Source organism: Phocoena sinus, chromosome 21 (genome assembly GCF_008692025.1).
Source record: "Phocoena sinus isolate mPhoSin1 chromosome 21, mPhoSin1.pri, whole genome shotgun sequence".
NCBI lineage: Eukaryota > Metazoa > Chordata > Mammalia > Artiodactyla > Phocoenidae > Phocoena > Phocoena sinus.
The window spans coordinates 13902514-13916843 of NC_045783.1; the positions used below are offsets into that span (position 1 = coordinate 13902514).

A 14330-nucleotide genomic window follows, 5' to 3' on the forward strand; every position below is an offset into this window, starting at 1 on the left:
CCCAACATGCCCTGCAACGTACGTCACGGGGCGTACCACCACGCCACATCTCGCGGATGGATAATAGGGCGGGAAGCAGAAGTCTCCTTTTCGGTAAATTCTGTTGACTGCGTCATTCGTTTCCCGCAGACACTCTTACGTCTTTCTTGATGCGGATTCGAACCCTCCACGTATCCTTCCGTAGGGTTAGTTCTTGGAATGGATTCTTCCGTAGCCGGGGTAACGCGCCACAATAAACCTTGCGGCGAGCGGAGCGTGCGGAGCGTGCGGAGCAGCCTAGTAGCGACGTGCAGGGCGGGAAGCGCTCTTGCGGGGCTGGCTCGTGCCCTTCTCAGAGGTGACTTGGTCCTCGCAGGCGTCAGGTGTTGTCCTTTAGATACCTACATACTCTGAACCTCCGTTTCCCTAATGGGACATCATTTTCCTCATCACCTCAGCCAGTTTTCTGTCCCTCCTTCACACCCCATCCTCCTCCCCACCCCCCACCCCCACCCCCGGCTCTTTATCCCTACCTTTCGAAGGGAACTTGCATTGTTCCACTGTGTTATATTTAATTATGTCTTGTTTACTAGAGTGTAAGCTCCCTACGGGCAGGACCTATGCCTTTTAAAATCTCAGTTTTCCTAACTTCTACCAGCGAACCCTACTCAGAGGAGGGGTTTGCAAAACGTTAAATAAATGAATGAGTGGTTCTGTAAATGCTGCTCAAGAAGAGTTAAGTAGTGGAAAAATTCAAGGCAATAACTCCTTTCCTTGTCTCCCCCTCCTTTTCTTATCTCCCCCTCCTTTTCGTTCCTTTTCCTTTCTTCCCTCTGTGGCTCACTTTGTCGTGTGCCGAACACTGGTAATGAAGTACCAGACTCACACCACGGTTCCTGCCTTCCCGGAGTCCCCAGTTTAGTGGGGGAAAACAGCTGTTAATTAAAGGATCCCTACACGGTGAATGTAAAATAGCCCACTAGATAACCATGATGAGGGCTTGGAAAGAGAAATGCATGGCGCTATGTTAGAAGTGAGAAATGAGCTAAACAGTCAGAAGGATCGGTATTAATTGGGCAACAAAAGGGGTCAGGGCAGTGAAATACCTGCCTAAAGTGAAACAGCATGTGTTAGGGTCCTGTGGTTGGAGAGAGCTGGACTTGAGAACTGAAAGAAGACAATTAGAGCCTGGGTGCCAGGGAGGGGGGCTTCCACTGGTGACAAATGAGGGTGATAGTGGCCGTGTGAGCCATTTAAAGGATTTGAGTCCCCTGTAGCAGCACAAGAAGCCTTTGAGGTTGGGCAGTGAAGATGGAGCTTTGAAATATGAAACAAATCGAATCAGCACACTCCAGCTAACTGACTTTTAGTTTTAAAGCATACCTGATCAGAGGAAGAGGTGGGATGTGGGGGAGGGAAGGATGAGCCACAGTTTCAAATAGGCAATCCTGTTTAGTGTCACTGAAACAGCTTGCTCTAAATTCAAGGCAAAAGTTCCTTACCTTGGATTAAAAGCTGGGAAGCATAAGCCAATGTTTGTTTTGTTCACTAATGTACGTCCAGTGCCTAGATCTAGTTGGTGCTTCAAAAATATTACAGTGAAATGGAAGCCAGTATTCTTAGCTCTTTGGTCCTACTTTTTAGAATATGTCTAATTAAAAAAAAATCCAAATAAGTAGTTGCATATTTAGAGTGATATTTCAAAAGAAAACGTATAGTTGTAGTATCTGAATTCATTGTGGATTTTTGTTTTGCTGTTCTTTGTTTTTATCTTGCTTAGACAGTTGTCCTCTCTTCCCAACCCCTTTGTGAACTAATTTCACCAGGTGGCACATTTCTTATATACATTTAAACTTGAAAGAATTCAAGAACTATAGGGTAATACCTATGTGTGTGGTGCATTCTGAAAAAGTAAGTTATAATTTTTAATACAAGGGACAATGCAGTATGTTTACATAAAATGATTTAAACTGAAAATGACTGCCTTAATTAAGATCTTTGAACTTCTCAAAAGAAGGATGTTGTTACACAGTATTTATACCACAGTAATAGTTTTATTATCTACGACAGGTGAATGGCAGTGCAACAGATACACATTTCTTTGTAATTTGTGGATACTTCACCTGGACAGTCAAGGGGAGGGTTTGTGGTGATAATTTTGAATCCCCATTATTCCCCCTCAGCCCCACAAAGTAGATTCTTTCCCCACATGGTTTGAGACTGTTGTTTTGAGACTGCAAGTAATTTGGACTGAAATTTAGTAATCACCTTTTCCCTAAACTTTTCCCCTGTATTTTTCAGTGTAGAGTAGGATTTTGCTATAGAAGAAGTAGCCCTCAGCGACCCATTGAAGTTACCTGTATAGAGCACACCACCACAAGAAGCAACCATGCCTGTGGAAGGAGGGAAAACAGACATGGAGAGGATTGGGCTCTTCAGTGAGATGGAATATGTTACTGTTGGTGATAAATATGTGTCACAATTTAATCGTAAGTGTATTCGGTTTCCTTTACAGCCTAAGAGTGATGTTTTCTGTATAAAATTTTGGCTTTAACGTTTGTTAAATGATATTTTTTAATGGTCTATATGTTATGGTCTTAATTTTATAAGAGCAGGAAGCTCATTTTATTGGGCTACCCTACCTTCATATATTCTCCTCATAGGTAATTTTATTTCTTTCCAAGGTACATGGCAGTTTTCTCCCAGAATATTTTGTTTTTAGCTTTTTTTGTTCCCTTAGATGGGACACTCTGCTATGTAGACAGCATTAACATTTGCATCTGAAAAGGCCATCCATGATCACTTTCTTGAAAAATGAAATGCTAAATGAATAGCTGAGGGATTTTTAGAAGAGTCATAAATAAAACAATAAGAAAGAATACACTGATATGAAACATCTCCAAGATACACTATTCTGTACCTTGCCTTTTTATTTAATAATGTATGTGGTATGCTAAACATTGAAAACGGAAAAGGATAAATATGAAAATATTTACTGGAACATGCCTAAACATTCTCTGGAAAACAAAATTACTATCATGGGTGCCTGTGGGAAAGGAAGTGGGTGACGGAATGTGGAAGGAAAATTTATTGTAAAAATATTTATACTATTGAATTTGGAACCATGTGAATACATTATCATTTCAAAAACCTAAGTTAAAGAAAAATCAGTGATACAACTTCACATTTAGATAACCAATTGAATTAAGGGTTATTTGCACTTCAAAAAATTCTTTCACATTATGGAAGGACTTTACAAGTTGAGTTCTCCTAGATGCAAATTACAAAAGAAGTTTTAAATATTCATAAAATCAGCCTTTTAAAAATTATTGGGCTACTAGTACTTCACTGTATACCACAATTTATTTATCTGTTCCCCTGTTGATGGACATTTGAGTTGTTTGTGGGTTTTTTTGTTTTTTTTGCGGTACGCAGGCCTCTCACTGTTGTGGCCTCTCCCGTCGCGGGGCACAGGCTCCGGACGCGCAGGCCCAGCAGCCATGGCTCACGGGCCCAGCCGCTCCGCGGCATGTGGGATCCTCCCAGGCCGGGGCACGAACCCGTGTCCCCTGCATCGGCAGGCGGACTCTCAACCACTGCGCCACCAGGGAAGCCCAGTTTGTGGTTTTTGATTGTTATGAATAAAGCTGCTGTGAACATTCTTGTTTACGTCTTTTAGTGGATATAGGCACTCATGTGTCTAGAGTATATACCCAGGAGGGAAATTGTTTCAGTTTGAGTATGAAATACCCTTCCCCTCCAACCTAAAAATACACACTGACACACACACACACACACACACACACACACACACACACACACACACACACAACGCTTATTGACATCTGACACAAATAGTTTCCTAGCATATTCTTACACAGTGTTCCGTAGTATATAGATGGGGAAGCATTGGATTCAGTGACCTGTAAGGTCTCTTCCAGCTCTCAGATTCAGAGTTTAACAGGACCTCAATCTAATTATTAAAATGTTTTAATGGAAGCCTCTTAGTTCTTATAGTTCTTATTTGACACAGACCTTTCAGTAAATGTTTTGAAATAGTGTTTAAGAGCTCAAAACTCACTGGTCCAAATCACATTTTGAAACTTTTCAAAGTCATTTTTCATGTCCTTTAATTACTAGTGAGCTCAAAATTGTGATATTCCTAATTTATTTTTAAAGGACCATTTAATGAAGCTGCAAGCAAAAATAGACAGATGCTCCCTGGGGGATCCAAAGAGATGTCAAGTCTCCAGGCAGGTTATTTTGATCCCCATTTTGTAAGGATTTTTGAAGGTGAAGGCTACGTAAACCTGAATCAAGTGAGGAGACGGCATATGATGGAAGAAGCCAAAAAAAATCTAGGCAAAGCGTTCCTTCCTAGTAATGGAGATAAGAAGCCGTAAGTATTTGGGAAAAAGTTTTAAATATTGATATATCTCCTGCGTATCTCTCTCTCCTCCATCCTAAATTAAGTTTTGGTTTTTCCGTAGGACTTACTTATGTATGATTCATTTTTTAAAATGTGATTCTTAGGTTAAGTTTGTCTTAGATGAAGACAATTATATTGGATGATTTAGGTTGACAGGTAATTTTGATTAAGTAGATTCTCATTATCACATTAAATTTTTGGTTATCTCTGTCACTATTCTCTATCAGTTTATACTAATGAAGTCAATTAAATAATGAAAATAAGTTTAGTTGAAAACCTTGCAGTAGTCAGATTTAGGAAGAAAATTGCCTTGGGTCGTCATATCTGTGCCCTTGACTATTTTATCTGCTTTTTAAAACTTTAAGAAAAGTGTAAATACAAAATGTGAAATTAGGAGAAATCTTTTTTGGATAAAGAGGATAATTTATCAAAGATACGTTATTTAAAAATCATGCATGAAGATACATGTATGGGGTTTAACAATATTTAAGTTGTGAAAATTGTCAATGTGAGGTTCTTTTTTCCTTTAACCTTTAAATACTTAAGATCATGTGGTCTATGTGATATCATATAATATAGCTGAGCTTTATAATATGATGTTAATTCACACTCAATAACGTTGACTCTCAATCTAGAGTTTATGACAGACAAGGATTGGTTGAAAAATAATTTGGGGCTTATTTATGGTTTAGAGATTAGTAAAGCTGCGGTCTTCAAAGTTAAATTATTAAGTTTTTATTAAGAGTGGAGAATGTCTTCTGTTATTATAGTTTATCTTTTTCTACCTTTTCACACTTTTGAGAGGTTTGAATTATTTATTTTTAAATTTATTTTATTTATTTATTTTTGGCTGTGTTAGGTCTTTGTTGCTGCGCACAGGCTTTCTCTAGTTGTGGTGAGTGGGGGCTACTCTTCACTGTGGTGCGCGGGCTTCTCATTGTGGTGGCTTCTCATTGTGGAGCGCGTGCTTTAGGCGCGTGGGCTTCAGTAGTTGTGGCACGTGGGCTCAGTAGTTGTGGCACGTGAGCTTCAGTAGTTGTGGCACGTGGGCTTCAGTAGTTGTGGCTCGTGGGCTCTAGAGCGCAGGCTCAGTAGTTGTGGTGCACAGGCTTAGTTGCTCCACGTCATGTGGGATCTTTCTGGACCAGGGCTTGAACCTGTGTCCCCTGCACTGGCAGGAGGATTCTTAACCACTGCGCCAGGAGGGAATCCCCTATTTATTTTTATTATTACTACTTTTTCTTGGGTTTCTTTGTTTTCTTCTTAGATATAAATTCAGACGTGCATTTTTTTGGGTCACTACTTCATTTCTTTTTCATGTAATATATGTATTTTATCCTTTAAATAACTGTTTTGTATTTTTTAGCCTCTCCCACCATCTGGAACTAATATAATGTTGTAAATCAACTATACTTAAATAAAAAATAAATAATTTTAAAAAAACAAAGATTCTGTTTGTTGTTATAGTTAACTGAATTAATGTAAACTCTTCTAACTTCCTAGAGATTATTAAGTTTTGTTTATATAGAGCATTTAAAATAGGCATAAAGATTAAAAATATTATCTCAAAATCTGTGACTTGGAAAAATAGGGCAAATTAGATTACAGAATAAGAAAAAAAATTTTTTTCTTACCAAAGTTAGGCAAGTCAGCTCCATTGCATATATTTTGCTCCCCTTTTAATAATATTTTATAAATTATGGTAAAATATGTATAACACAAAATTTGCTATTTTAACTTGCTCCTTTTTGTTCTTGTGGTTAAACTGTATTTAAGATGTGGATTAGGAAGTTACTATGGAACGATAGGTAGACCAGTCCCATTTTTCAGTGCACAATCAAAACCCAAAGAAAAATATGAGCCACCTGGAAAGAATTTGTACACAAACCCAGGAAAGAAAGGAACTGGATATGGGTAAGATATTTTTAATACTTCTGTATCATTTGTTTTGAATTAAAAAAAATTTAATTTCTGAACCCTGAAGTCATCATCATTATTGTTTTCCTTCTTTAGCTATGCAAATGTTACCATAGGTAAACAGTTTTCACACTCTGCTGATTTCTATGATGCAGCAAAACTAAATGACAAGGTAAAAGAATCTATTTTAACTTTTTCCAACCTTTCTCTTATTTAGTTGACTTAGAGAATTCACTTGTGATCTAGTTAGGGTTTGTTTTGTTTTATCTATTTGTATTACTTGGGCAATGGCAGATTGATGTTTATGAATTGTGATAATTTTACCTTTCTGATATTAGATTCCCAGAATGAGCTTTAACCCCTGCTATAGTTTACCACGTCTATCCTGTGTCTCTCCAAACCAGCTGTGAGACTTCTGTTAAGTTGGCCTGATCAACTATGCTCTATTTTGGTTAGAAGAGTCCTAAAAGTATCCTGGTCCTTAGCCGTGTTCCCACCACACCCTAATATATTGTGCCTAAAAAAGTAGTGGTAGTGGGCTTCCCTGGTGGCGCAGTGGTTGAGAATCTGCCTGCTAATGCAGGGGACATGGGTTCGAGCCCTGGTCTGGGAGGATCCCACATGCCACGGAGCAACTAGGCCTGTGAGCCACAACTACTGAGCCTGCGCGTCTGGAACCTGTGCTCTGCAACAAGAGAGGCCGCGATGGTGAGAGGCCTGCGCACCGCGTTGAAGAGTGGCCCCCGCTTGCCACAACTAGAGAAAGCCCTCGCACAGAAACGAAGACCCAGCACAGCCAAAAAATTAATTAATTAATTAAAAAAATATCCTTACAATGGAGATATTATTAAAAAAAAAAAGTAGTGGTAGTACTTTTGGGCTGATCAGGCCATTATGGTGAATGAATGGGATGGAGGAGTGATGGGGAGAAGGGAGGAAGTGGAGAGTAGAGAATGAAAACCTACAGAAGAGAAAGTGAAAGGACGGGAGAAAACGACTCACTTTATTACATGGCAGAAATAAAAACTGAGATGTACTGGCATAAGCCTCTTACACTCACTTTATACAGTATTTGACTTACAGTGAAGCATATTCACATTTGTGGATACTTTTCTCTCTTTAGAGTTTTTACTTTTAGAACTTATTATTTATAAGTCAGAAATTTTATGTCCCTGGATTTCCTAAAATAATATTGTAATATAAAAATGTTGTAATGTAGAAAGTAAGTATTCCTTATTCTTAGAAGTAAAAGCTGACATTCTTTTGAAGGCTTATCATATGCCAGGTACTTTGAACACATAATCTCATTTAATCTTTAGAACAGCATTAAGAGTGGGGGGAATAGTATCATCATTATTTACACTTAAAGAAAATGTGACACTAAAAAAGTAAGTAATTTTCCCAGTGTCCCTGAGAAATGCTAAAAAGCAGGAAGGAGTTAGGGTTTGAACTAGAGACTGACTGTTTTTTACTGCCTTATATCACCCAGATAGTTGATACAGATTTGTTCAAGTGATAAATAAATCTCTATGCATCAAATAAATTTATATCCAAAATGAACAATCATAGCTGTGCTTGTTCACAAGTAAGCATATCTTTTGTATCATAAAAATAGAACATAACAAAGGAATGTTTCAAAAAAGTGAACCCAGCAGTATATATTAAAAAATCTACATGCTTATATTAAAATTTAAAGGTATATTAACTCTACATTACTTCCAGTTTGAGTAATTTTTGCTATATAATTTCAAACTCTTTAATTTACAGAAAGAGAATGAAGAACACCATCGTTTACTTAAAGGGACACCTTTCAAATTAAATCTTTACCCAAGGGAATATTTTGATACCAATCCTTATTTGTTTGAGAAACCTTTACCACCAATTAAAAAAGCAGAGAAGAAAGAAGCACTTGCAAACCCTTTTAAGCCCTCTTCTCCTGGTAAAAAGGTAAGTTAAAAATTTTAGAATGAAAAAATATTAAGCATTATAAAGAAATGTTGCCTCTTGCTGTCATATTGTTTTATTACCCATGTAAATAATAAACTTGTTTATAATCATGCCATGAATCATGAAACTCATTTTTATGAAATTATGAAAAGTCATAAAACTGGATAGCATAGGGCTTCCCGGGTGGCGCAGTGGTTGAGAGTCTGCCTGCTGATGCAGGGGACATGGGTTCGTACCCCGGTCCGGGAGGATCCCACATGCCACGGAGCGGTTGGGTCCGTGAGCCATGGCCGCTGAGCCTGTGCGTCCGGAGTCTGTGATCCGTAGCATAGGAAATAATGAAGCTCTTATAACGAAATAATTATTAACCATTTCAAAAGTATTTTACTTTACAATGAATTTTCTAAGTGCCTCTCTAGATTTAGGCATAGTTTTTCTCAAAAGCATAAAAAGTCAGATCATCTTTAGTTTTTGAAGTGGTGATTAAAATGAACTGTCTCCCTTCTGCTGAGGTTTACAAGTGTGAATAGAAATGAAAATGCTTCTAACAGTAAACCTTAGTTTATGCTTTTGTTTACCTTCTGTGAATTGCTTGTTAATTTTCCTTGCGAATGTTCTGTTAGGATATTTGTCTTTTTGATACTGATTTGTAAGATCTTTTCATATATTAAGGATATTGTTTTATCATTTGTGTTGAAAATAATTTTTCTAGTCTGGTGAATCTTTGACTTTGGTTATAGTATTTTGTGCTATTCAGAAATTTAGTAATTTGATGTAGTCAAATTTATCAGTCCTTTGTGCTGAGTTTATGTCATTCTCAGAATGACTTTCCTTCCCAGCAGTATTAGAAAAATATGCATTCCTGATTTCTTTTACTGAAATGTATTTTGATGTAAAGAGCAAGGTAAGGATCCAGCTTTTACCTTTTTCAAAATTCAGTTTTAAGGGCAGAAGGAAGCTTTGTGGGGAGGACACGTTCTGTGCCTTGACTGTCGTTGTGGTTTCAAGCGTGTATACATCTGTCAAAGCTCATAGAATTGTAAACTTAAAATGGGTGCAGTTTATTATACTTAAATTAGATTTACGTAAAACTGATTTTGAAAAAATTCAGTTGTTCCTGATCTCACCGATAGGATAATTAGCACCTCTGCTTTGAAATGCCACCCTTATCAAACAAAAATTCCCAGTTTTTAGGGTTTTTTTTCTGAGTTTTCATGCAATTTGATTGATGTTTATTTCTACCAGTACCAAACTACTTTTAATTATTTTTGCATTTTAATATTGGGTGGGTCTAGTCTCTTCTTACTCTTTAAAAAAGTTGTATGGCTGTTTTCCAATATTTATTATTTAGAACTTTGGAATTATTTTGTAAAGTGCTGGGGAAAATAAGACCTTTGGTATTTTGCTCTAAAATTAAATCTTTAGAGTTTTGCTTGTATTAGCATATTTATATTTTGAATCTTCTGATCTAGAATTAAGCTACTCACAAAAACATTATTTGTCTTGTAGATTTTAATATTTTACTTCACGTAGATTTATCTATCTTATATTTATTCCTACTTATTTTAAGGTCCTGGTCAATGCTTTTTTCTCCCATCAATCCCCTTATATTATTTGTTCTTATTAAAATATCTGATTTTTTAAAATAACTGGCCACTTCATTAAAGTTTCTTATCTTCTAATGGGTATTCTGTTGATTTTCTCTGGATCTTTAGATATATGATTATAGATCTGCAAATAATTTTGGTCCTTCCTTTCTAATATTTATATCTCTTATGTCATGCTCATTCCAATATTTGGATATGTAATGGGGATCATGGGAATTCCTCCGGTGTTCATTTTTATAGATGCAAAAATAAGAATAAATCAAGAATGTATGTAGAATTATACTGAATGTTTTGGTATAATCTGTTTAGACCATCTTTTTTTTCTCCATTGACTTGTTATGAGTAACAGTAATAGATTTCTTGGAATGATGCCCACTTAACTGTGTTGTATTAATCTTTAAGTGTAACACTGTGTTTTATTTGTTAATATTAAGTATTTTCACATCAGTAATTTTAAGGGTTGTGACTGGTCTGTACTTTTATTTTTATATGCCTTGTTCTATTTTGGTATAAGTTGATGCTAGCATATTAAAATAGTCGGGAGATTTCCTTCTTTTTCTATGTTCTGTGAGAGTTTAATAGCACCAGAAATATCTGTTCCTTGAAAGCTTGAAAGAATTCTCATAGGAAATGTTCTGGGCTTAATTTCTTGCATGATGCCCATCTGTTTTCCGTAGGTGGTCTCTCTCTTTTTGAGTCACTTTTGACAATATTTTCTTTGAAAATCATTCATTTCATTCAGATTTTCAAATTTATTAACATAGAGGTGTACAAAAATACTATCTTACAGTTTTTGATATTCCATATATGTACAGGTTTCTTCCACCCATTTCTCAATCTTAATTATAATATAGACTTACCTATTTATTTTTTAAGTATCATCTGGTGGGTTGGTTTATATACCATATATATTTTTACATTTTCAATTCATCTGTTTTGCTTTTACATTATTTAATTAATTAATTTTATTTCCTTAAGATTCCTTATTATTTGTTGCTCTTAAAAATAATCCATGTGTCTCTATCTGGAAAACTTGAAAAATTACAACCATATCTTACAAACGAATCAAGTTTTCATTTATATCTGACTTAGACACTGTAAGAGAAAGGATGCCTAATTAAATGGGTTATTGTGATTGTATAGAGTTTTCTTGGTGACCATATATAATATAATGATAAAAATCCTGTTAGTAAGTCAGTTTAAAAGGTCAAAGCAAATGTTTCTTTGTTTTGTGTATAGCTCAAAAAATATTTTGATTGACTTCTCTTAATAGATTACAAGAAAAGTATAGTATGTGGTACAGTATCCATGGGAGATTGGTTTCAGGACCCCCCCCCACTCTCAGTATACCAAAATTTGAGGATGCTCAGGTCCCTTATATAAAATGGCATAGTATTTGCATGTAACCTTTGCACATCCTCCTGTATACTTTAAATCATCTTTAGATCACTTATAATATCTAATACAATGTAAATGCTATGTAAAGCACATGTCAAGTTCAAGTTTTTCTCCTTGGAACTTTCTGGGGTTCTTTTTCTTTAAATATTTTCGATCTGAGGTTGGTTGAATCTGAGGATGCAGAACTTGTGGATACAGAGGACTGACTGTGGATTACATTTTCCTCTCTCTTTTTCTATGTGCTCTTCCTTTATTTTTATCAAAAAAGAAGTTTTATTTTTAGTATCTTCCCCATCATTTACTGACATTTAGTGAACTCATGTTGTGCCAGGCTCCCTGTTGGACAAACCTTACCCTTGGCCTCTTCTCTCATCTTCTGGTTCTGAGGCCTAACTCCTTTCTCTATCAGAATACATGTGACCTAGGTCTCATTCCCTCAGTAATGGGCTCACCTCCAGTGTAGATGATAGCCTGATCTGATAAATTCTCACTAAAATATTAACTGTTGGCAACAGTTTAGAATATTACCTTCTTATAAATATTTGCATTTTAATAGAGAACGTTTGGAATTACAGTGTCTTAACCCCATAGAATTGGTGGTAGGGAGACGCTTTGGTGATATTTGAATTAAACAGTATAGAGAATTTTCTTTAAATGTAAAACCAAACTCCATGTACAATACACAAATATGTATGAACTTCTTCAAATCTAATTTTGTTAGAAGCATTTTTACAAAACCACATTAAATTGTCTCATTTTTATTTGTAGGCTGGTGGAATGAAGGCAGGAACATTTGATTCTTACCCTTCACATTCTGCTGACCCTTATGGGGTTAAATTGACAAGCCATATTTCCAGCAAAGGTGCTAAGGTTTTCCATCCACCAGGTGGACCAAAAAGCAGACCAACTGAAAGTATAATGACTTTGAATGTCAAAAGGTAGTAATGTTACATTTAGCCCATAAACCAAGACAAATTATTTTCAGCTTTTAGATTTCTTCAAAATAATATCTTTTATTTATACATACTTTAAAAAATGACAAATTTGGGTGACTTTAGAAATCTCAGCTTCTTTCTTATACCTGCCCTCCCCTGTAGAAGTTCTTTCCCATCTTCTGAAATTCCCAATTCAAAAAGCTTAATTTATCTGTACCAAACTATTCTGTTCATAATTTTTAAAGCAAATCTATATAGCACCTTATTTCAAGTCATTTGAGACTTTAGATGTCTACAGTTCAGTTAGCAGTACATGTTAACATTGTCTGTTTCTCAGTCTTTGGACCCTTGTTAAATTATTATCTCTATGTGGGCCCCAGGCTCTCAGTAATTGTGTGGAATCCTAATGACACTTATTCTGTTCTTAACTTTCAAATAACCTATGAAAGCAGGAAATATTCCGATTAATTAAAAATGCTTTGAGGAAAGTATATGTATATTATTAATGTATCATGGAACTTCAATTTTACCTAGATTTTGAGCACTCTCAACACTGAAAAGAAGTTCTTAGAAGTTCAGAATGTAATTTAGAATAGGACAATCCATCATTCTTTTGGTGTGTGTGCAAGATCATAAATAACTGAAGAACTCATTTGATTACCTTTCCACCTATTCATTGGAAAACTTTTAACGCCAGTTTAACTAACTTACATATTTCTAACTTCAGTGTAATCATACAATGGATTAGGTAAAGGACATCAAATTCACATCTTTCCTTTTGTAAAAACAGTAGTACATCTTCATCACTTGCGGACAGTGATTGTAATACCAACATCATTATTATATCACAAAAGTAAGACCTGCCCTTCATTATTTATGTAATTTGACTGTTGCCTATAGGAATAATATTCTTTGCAGGCTAGTTGGTAGATGATCGGTCTGGGAAACAAAGGTATGGAGCCTTTTTCCATGTGTTTGGACCTTTATCCTTTGGCAAGTTACCTATCAGTACTCTGGCCAACTTTAGTTATACAATAGAACTGACAGTAAAATTGGAATTTTCCTCACAACACTCACCCTCAAATAGATGGAATTTTTTTTGTGCAGGGTGGTTTCAGGTTTTCTGGCTCTCCAGAGGACAGATCCAAGAAAGCTCTAGATGCCCTAGCATATATGTTTAGAGCAGAGTAAAGAAAAAAGTCACTGATTGTTCTTTTGGAAAATCAGAAGTTTATCTTTTGTTGAGTAATTTTGAGTTTATTCAATCCCTCTTTTTTTTTTACATGATCACAAATATTATCCTAAATCAAGTTTTAGCTTCTTTTATCCTAATTTAAAAACTAGTAAACCTTTGGGCAATAGCATTTAAAATTGGTATCATAAACCAGTTATTCCCTCTTAAATTACATTTTAAAAGTATATCTGACATACAAAGTGAAGCTTTTCATTTGGTGAGAAAATTTGGTTTCGGATTGATAATTTTTTATTGCAAAATGTTTTTACAAGAATAAACAGATGTATTACCTGCACCTATAAAATTAAATGTGCATTTATTTTCCAATTTTAGGGCACTAAATATGAAGAACTACAAGACTGCTTCCGTACAGTCCTATTAGCATCTGGAAGACAAATAGCCTTATAGATCCTGACTACCAAAAATTCATTATCAAGTGCTCATTATTTGAAAAAATATCAGATATTGTGGAACAAATAGCTCAAGCATTTAAAAGAAATTTAGGGCTGTGACTCTAATACTCTTCCATCTTTTAGTACTATTACATAATAAATAAATAGTATTTGTTAATAATTTAACATGTGCTTGCTGATCTGTTTTAGATCTGTGTTTCTGAGGAGATGTTTAGGAATGTTTAGAAATGTTATAAAATCTTGAAGTGTAGTCTGTCGTTTGAAATATTTTGCTCCTAACGTTAAAAAATTGCAGGGTTGGAGGGTAGGGGTGGAAATGGGGGCTGGAGGGGTAGAACGTGCACAGTGAATTCTTAATTTGCTGTTCCTTCTTGGAGGTATTTGAAGGTTGAGTTGATAGTTATCCTAGTGTCATAGCCCGTTAAAGCATTCTTAACATCAGAGAGAAGTATTGATCCAGTCATATCGCAT

General features: G+C 35.7%; 1 protein-coding gene across 5 annotated transcripts; it reads left to right on the forward strand.

Annotated features, from left to right (window-relative positions):
- The first annotated feature begins 24 nt into the window (after positions 1–24).
- On the forward strand, positions 25–14024 carry C21H4orf47 (chromosome 21 C4orf47 homolog). 5 transcript variants are annotated; one of them, XM_032618122.1, is made up of 9 exons: positions 67–93; positions 185–362; positions 2281–2468; positions 4159–4378; positions 6185–6322; positions 6422–6497; positions 8093–8272; positions 12046–12215; positions 13780–14024. In XM_032618122.1, the coding sequence occupies exons 3-9, from the start codon at positions 2369–2371 to the stop codon at positions 13826–13828; spliced, it is 933 nt and encodes a 310-aa protein (XP_032474013.1). In that variant the 5' UTR covers positions 67–93; positions 185–362; positions 2281–2368; the 3' UTR covers positions 13829–14024. The 5 variants fall into 5 exon arrangements, with proteins under 5 accessions (XP_032474015.1, XP_032474013.1, XP_032474012.1 ...); XM_032618124.1 differs by lacking the exon at positions 185–362 and having other exon boundaries at positions 25–93; XM_032618121.1 differs by lacking the exon at positions 67–93 and having other exon boundaries at positions 107–362.
- Positions 14025–14330: the final 306 nt, after the last annotated feature.